The following is a 7,626-nucleotide window of genomic DNA, read 5'->3' as shown; positions in this document are numbered from 1 at the left end:
TCTTAGAGAGTCTTGATGAATATCTTGCCGTTGAAAGACCAGGCTAGGTTTACTAAGTCCACCTTCACAAATGATTGGGTCGGGGATCTACATTGTAGCAAAAGGAACAACCAAATTACTCAAATATAAAAAAAAAAGTTATGAAATGCGGTAACGACTTGTCGTTAAGAAATAAGAACAATTTACACATATTTGAAATGAGTATGGAGCATCATTTCAGTAATCATAGTTGACGATACATTAAACTTAAATAAGACATTTTTGAAACATTTCAATTATGGATTCAATGTGAAAAAAACATCCCCAATAAAATCAGATTATTGCATATGCTGAAATGTCAAGAAGCTGGGAGTCATTTTTATACATTTGCTGTCGTCGTTTATAGTAATTAAACTCACTATTCTTATGATACCGAACAGGTTTCTTTAATTTTTAGATTAATGATTTTTGAGCGGTAGATAGCCCTCAGAGCAGAGAGCTTTGGAACTGCATACGGCGGTTTCCTTTTAAACTTCGGACGAGAAAAAACTGGAGAACGTGTAGATTTTTAGTATGCAGATAGGGTGAGTGATGACCTGTAATGGGATGCTAATTTTGCAAATCGGCAGCTGATTTGCATGATTAATGTGAAAGTGTATAAGTCCACCTCAGCCCATGATAGGACTTTCAAACTTGTGACATGTGGCTGGAAAGGAGAGAAATATCGATAGATATCAATTATGCAAATGACGACCTTATTTGCATAATTAATGGCAAAATTTGATTTCCTTTGCCGGATCGCCATGATTTTTGATATGTGGATAGCCTAAGTGAAGATTTCATAATGAGATGCTAATTATGCAAAATAACTGCTAATTTGCATAATCAATGACTCAAGATTTGGTTAGTGGTAGATAGACCTCTTAGCCTTGTTGATGGAACTGGAGGCATCCATTTGTTTTCAATCACTTGATGCTGAGGTCAAGGGTTATGCCCTAGAAGTGAGATGGCATATGGATTTCCAGTGAGAGAGCCAAGGAAGTATATTTTGCTGTTGTGTTTGCCGTGACTGTTTATACCTACTGACAGCGTCATGGTCACTTATCCCCGGAGAGACACTGACCTTCTCCACCAGGTCAGGATTAGACACCGAAGCCAAGTCCAGAATATTGTGGCCGCATGTCGGAGCCAATACCACCTGGGACAGGCTACAGCTCTGTACTACCTCTAGGAGTTTCTCGTTCAGTCCCATTTCATATTTGGGCGTGGGATTACGAGGCCTCGAGGGCCAACAAATGTCCGGCATATTGACGTCCCAGAATAGTGCAACATTTGGTGGGGACGGTACATCTACAATGCTGCTCAAGGATGTCTCACGTTCCTGCACAACAAGTCCAGAGGTTGGGGGCATATAAGCTGAGTCAACAAATAAGGGTCTATATCATGCCTGATGTATCATAACCTATACAATCTCCGCATTTGAGTGATCATGGGCTATATACATTCTGGAAATATTTCCGGCTTTTGTATAGACAGGGTCTGATCAAGGAGGTTCAACCTCCTTGGTCTGATCGATGAGTGCAACTCACTGCCGCAGATAACATCGGGTTTTCTGTAGCTACTAAGGCTCTAAACTGATCATTTTTTGTCAACTCTCTTATACTCCTGCAGATCAAAGATAATATGTGAAGGTGCTGTAAAATACCCTTACCTTTGCCCAGGGATTGGGTAGTGCAGGGAGAGGATGTTTAGGTGGGGTTGAAGGATGGGATGCTGTCATTGAAAGTGTTGTTAACTGTAGACCAGGATTCGCTGTGGGTGTTTGAACCTGTGGTGAAATTGGATGTCATGTGTGAACAGTTGTTATCAGTCTCATAATCTATATATATCTCCAGAGAGAGAACTATAGAAATATTCTTCCATATCATATATCCATGAGGTAAAGTCAAACAAGGTGAAGCTAGAAGTGCCCGCGACATCTTTGACACGTCATAGAACTCCCAAACGGCTAGGACAACCAATAGTGACTTTTTTTCTAGAATATTGTTGGCAACAATTAAAACAAATAGATTAATTTTTTTAATTATTCGTGTTGCAATGGCAAAAGAATTCTGAAAGGCATATTTTATGAAATCTGCTAAATTTGGTTAAACAATGAGATTAAAAAATTTCTTCCTAAACTTAACTTGTTTGATATATCTTTCATATGGAATGTGTCTAAAAGTGACTTTTATTATGCTAATGTGATGACATAATTGTTAAAAATCATTGGCCAACCATATCATCATGGAACATATGAGCTTATTTTCACGCGAATCTCATCACTAGTTTGCAGTTTCTTACAAAAAAGCACTCATGTAAACGTTTTCGATCCGTGTTCGTTAGATTTTAGGATTGCATGTTGAACAAGATCTAAAGATATTTTAGGTAATAGCTTGCACCGCATTGTAAGAAACACTTAGTTTGCTGTGTTACAACGTACGTACACACCCTATGGCACCATTTCCGTGTCAGAATTTCTGATGATGTACCGCGTAAACAAGCGCGGGCTGATATATCGATACTTTTGTTTCAACTCGTCGTTTGTTTCGTCGCCTGCAAGCACTACCATAACACCAACAAGACACACTTATCAAGAAGATGAACAAGTCCAAATACTTTTGCGCTTATATTTACCTGTTATCCCATAATATATTTTGAAAATATCGATAAAGCCGGCATTTTTATTCTATTATATAAACCCTTCACTTTATGGAAATGATATTTCTAATTCTTTCCGATCTATGTATAAATAGACGTAAAATTGTCGAAAAGGTGGAGATGCACAGATGCCACATTGCCGGTCAAACGTGATACATTTAGATGGGGCTGGGCGTGAATGTCTTCATCTTTTCTGATAACAAAGCGAGTAATGTACCTGTATTTCTGTAGTCGACACAAGCCGGACAGTCACAGTGGGCCGCAGTCTTGCCGCACCAGGTGAACTCGGAGCAGCATGCGTAATCACCTGCCGGGTCACATTCAGCAGGGTTACCGTCTTCAGCAGGGAACCACTGCCCGCAACGCCCGTCTTCACGCCACTTCTTGGGAGCTATCAGGAAAAAATGCAGCAAGCCATTTAAGATTTCGCTTTAAAATGACTAAATATATGTACACGCAAATGACAACCATGGCTAGAGGAAGAGCCATTTGTTGATAGACTCCTTATAAATTTGATTTTGGTCTCAGTTTAGTTCATTCTTTGTTCATTGTTGTCCACTGCGACAGTAAATGATTTATTTTTACCATGACACGTATATACGCTTGTTTCTGATACACATTTTAATACGATATTTTGACACGGAAATTGTAAAGATGGAAAAGGCCAGTATGGACCTTTCGTTCAACCAAAACGATGTTTTTTCAATGCTATACTTGTAAGCATTGTAGACACATTTGCGTTCAGTTTATTCAAGGTATAGGAAGAAATTCTCCAAAATGTCAAAACGGAACTCATGTGGCTTGAAAATATACGCAGGTGTCACCCCACCTTAATTACACCTTGTACCACCGCGTTGTAATAAGTTGGTAAACAGAGACCTTCCCATAAGCAGAAGCCTTGGCCTCCCTGCCACTGTTTATGTTTTATAATTCATTGCCATGTATTTATCTTATCAAGTGTGACATATATTTACATATTAACTATGCAAATTGGAATTTAATTTGCATAACAAATGAAGAAAATTTCTAAACACGCTCAGTTCAATTGGACCATTGCAACATGTGAAATTTGTAGCTTAAAAAAATTGATATATTATGCAAAATAAAGACCAAATTTGCAAAATTATTGAGAAAATGCTATTAATGTAATTTTGGTAAATGACAGGAACTTCTTACTTGTAGCATTTGAAAGTCATGTACAGGTAACCATTATTGAACATTAATTATACATGTACAAATGAGGTCCTCATTTGCATAAATTATTAGAAAATGCGATAAAAGCTTTCTTTCTTAACATAGACTGCGTACGCCTGTAGGAGATGATCAAGTTTTATAATCTATGGAAATGAGAACATTATTTGCATAATTTATGACAAACACGATTGATACAAAAGATAGAGTCATTTGGCGAGGGTATGTGGTCGTGGAACTCTAGTTAGTAAATGGTAGAAGTACGTGAACCACTAAGTAAAACAAGGCAGTAGATATATATGCACACGTACATGTAAGGACAACTTTGATGATGTAAATAAGGTGATACTGATCACCATGGTACCACACGTGTACGTGCATCATTTATGCTAGAGGTCATACAGACATGGGAATCATTTATAAGGTAAATAATATCATTTATTGAAGCAATGGTAGCTAGTGAAAAACTTAACTGCTATTATACTACTGACGCTGCCATCATAAATGGTACATTTGACACCAAAAAGAACAATCTACCTGGCGACTTAGTCATTTCGTGAAGACGCTGCTCCAAAGCGGCGGTTCGGATTTGCTCCTTGTCCTGGTCGAGTTTCAAGGCGTCAACAGTGGTGGGCATGTCATCTTGGTCAGGCTTCAAGGCGTCAAATGTGGTGGATAGTTGGCGCATGTGGTCTTGGTCGCGCTTCAAGGCGTCAACAGTGGTGGACAGTTGGCGCATGTCGCGCTTCAAGGCATTGACAGCGGTGGACATGTTGCCTTGGTTGCGGTAAAGGGCGTCGACAGAGGGGGTCAGTTCAGATATTTCCTACGATCGTATAGACGTACATATGTAGGTCAGACCAAACGTTAGAAAACAATATGAACAAATGACCGTAGGTAGCGAAACTCTGTGACGTAATCATGGTTTCTATGTCGGTTGTGTTGTCTTCTGTTGTGTGTGACGTTGTGTGTACATCGAATACAGAACACAGCACATCGACGTGTGCCAAAAACGTACCTAAAAACCAATCTTGTACGCATCAACGGCAAAATCAGCGTCTCAAAAGAACGACAAAAATGAAAAATATTGAAAATTGTCTGGAAAACCCCAAACAGTTGGTCACGAAGTCAGCTATTGGCGTTAATATTACATATAATACGACAGCTGTTCTTGCAATAGACAACTCATAACCGACCCCATTTGCTTGGCGACAAGCTGATTACCAATGGAACCACACGTCTACAAATTGATACTAGATATATAAAAACAACATTCCAGTACATACCAACACAGCATCAGCGTAACACAAAACAACTAACAGCACAAATAAAGAATAGCACACCAGGTCCCTAAACGCACACGTAGATAAATACAGTTCATACCATATTCAAAATTGTCGGGGATACCCGATACAGTTGTTTTACGACTTCAGCTGTTCCAGAGTCAAACATCTGTTATGGATACCACTACCGCGACACATAACCCACCCAATCTGCTTGGAGATAAGCTGATTACCAAACGCCGAAACCACATTGCCTGTGATTTCTGATATTGTTACATCAAACATTATCTGTTCGTATATCTACACCAGGTCCTGTACGGGTCTCACTAAATACCGAAAACAACCGAAAACAACCGAAAACAACTTTCACTAAATACCGAAAACAACCGAAAACAACTTTCACTAAATACCTAAAACAACCGAAAACAACTTTTAACTACCGAAAACAACCGAAAACAACTTTTAACTACCGAAAACAACTCGACACAACCATAAACAACAGACAATCATTTCAATGGGTTATTATTTAATAATCTTGATTTTATTTTGGACAGAAGTTAGGCTAGGACGACCCATGTTATTGATACAATATTAGTAATAATAGAGTCAGTGATCTCCTTTGCCTTTTGGAATATATTAATGTTCGAATTCAGATTCACCTATCCTGTAAGTATCCTGTATGTTATAAACGGGGACTGCTTAGTTAACTCGCAAACTCATCAATGGATATCTATACTACTTGGCATCTATTGTGTAACTCCAAGCAGAGGTTACGGTGGAGCGGGGGTGTAGTAGTGGCCCCAACATGAAATCGCAGTCACTACTATCCCCCGACAAAACTGCTTCGAAAATGGGTTTGCTTATTAATTACTGTTGAATCTGCCTGCTGCAAATTTACCTCATGTGTACTACATTCTTTTCTAGCAACCAAAACAATCTAGTACATTTCTTGCTCAATTTTAACACATTCCGCTATCACAACAAATCGGTTTAAATGGACACACCACAGAGGCCCCTTATTCTGGATTAAACTAAATGATCAAAATGAAACAGTGTGTGATAGAAAGGTGTTTCCACAGTCTACATCCCCTTTGCTGCAAAAATGCTCCAGAATCACCCCATTCTCTCCCTCGGCCAAGGAGAAAATAATGCAAGGGATAGTAACGAGTAGATGAAAATAAAATAGTAATAAGTAGTTGTTTAAGAGTCATTTTCCGGCAGTTTTAGAGATCTGATCGGTTGTTCATGCGTTTTTTAGGAGGTTTCGAGTTGTTTTCGGTATTTATTGAGTTGCTTTCGGTATTTATTGAGGTGTTTTCGGTATTTATGGAGTTGTTTTCGGTAGATATCAAATTGTTTTCATTGTTTTCCGTATTTTACGAGTTGTTTTCGGTTGTTTTCGGTAGATGTCAAGTTGTTTTCGGTTGTTTTTGGTTGTTTTCGGTTGTTTTCGGTTAGCTTAGTGCCTTCAAATAGTTAAATTGTATCTTGTTGTTTTTGCATATGTTTGTTATGTCTGTTATCAGTTATGTCTGTTATGAGTGACCTGTATCTAGCCCATCGAGGCATGAATGTACAATAAAGGTCTTTCATTAATTCATTGTTACATCGATTATATTAACAGCTAACGCGAAAAATAAGAACGTGCATCATTTCACAACTGAGTACAGACGACTAGCCAAACCACATACGAATAAGGCAAACAGAACATAGAAATATAGAGGCGAACACTCAACCATTCACAATACTCTGCCGACCCTCCAGTCACAGAGTAAAAGGCAGAATGATATGGCTTGATGGACGCAATAAACAGAACAGATGTAGTGTCGAAAGAAAATGCTTTACAACAGGCCTTTATGTTACGAGAGCGTTTACCCTATTGTTGGTGATCGCCAAAAGGGCAAGTACAATAGCGACCAGACTTAGCAGCGCAGCAATGGCCGTGGCGATGTAGATAAGCTGGGAGCGGATGGAGCGACAGCGAGCACGTCGGCCACTTGCGCCACCCGGATACGTGCGGTCTGATAGAAAACAAGAGGATCAAAAAGGAGTGTTTTCTTGTCTTAACTTTTAACTTTAATTTCCAACACGAAAGTTCTGACTGTCCAACTCCAGTCAAAGTCAAAGACATGCAAAAACTGAGAAGGATCGTAGATATATCGTCGCAATTTAGGTCCAACTTTCGTGCTAGAAATTACGTACATAGCTTAATTTTCACGAACAGTAGGCAAATCGTAAATAAAACACAGTGCAATAAATTACAATACAAACAATTGTAAAAAAAGATTCAATTATTGACAGAACCCACGTGTCGATTGATAACATCAACAGAACGAACGGTGTTACAGCGATCTTGCCCCACCCCCCGATATCTCGCCCCCGGGGGTGAAATCATCAGTGCCCCCCCGTGAAATCACAAGCGACCTCGCCCTCCCCGGCTGGTGATCTCCCCCCCCCACACACACACACACAA

The 7,626-nt window shown here is 39.3% G+C and overlaps 1 protein-coding gene across 1 annotated transcript; it reads right to left on the bottom strand.

The window, feature by feature from the left end:
- Positions 1-1,651: 1,651 nt before the first annotated feature.
- On the bottom strand, positions 1,652-4,536 carry LOC118421460. Its single transcript, XM_035828761.1, has 3 exons — positions 4,408-4,536; positions 2,897-3,070; positions 1,652-1,807 (listed from the first exon to the last, which is right to left on the bottom strand). The coding sequence occupies exons 1-3, from the start codon at positions 4,505-4,507 to the stop codon at positions 1,728-1,730; spliced, it is 354 nt and encodes a 117-aa protein (XP_035684654.1). The 5' UTR covers positions 4,508-4,536; the 3' UTR covers positions 1,652-1,727.
- Positions 4,537-7,626: the final 3,090 nt, after the last annotated feature.

This window comes from Branchiostoma floridae, chromosome 8, assembly GCF_000003815.2.
Source record: "Branchiostoma floridae strain S238N-H82 chromosome 8, Bfl_VNyyK, whole genome shotgun sequence".
NCBI classification, from domain to species: domain Eukaryota; kingdom Metazoa; phylum Chordata; class Leptocardii; order Amphioxiformes; family Branchiostomatidae; genus Branchiostoma; species Branchiostoma floridae.
This window is presented reverse-complemented; position numbering and strand designations above follow the sequence as displayed.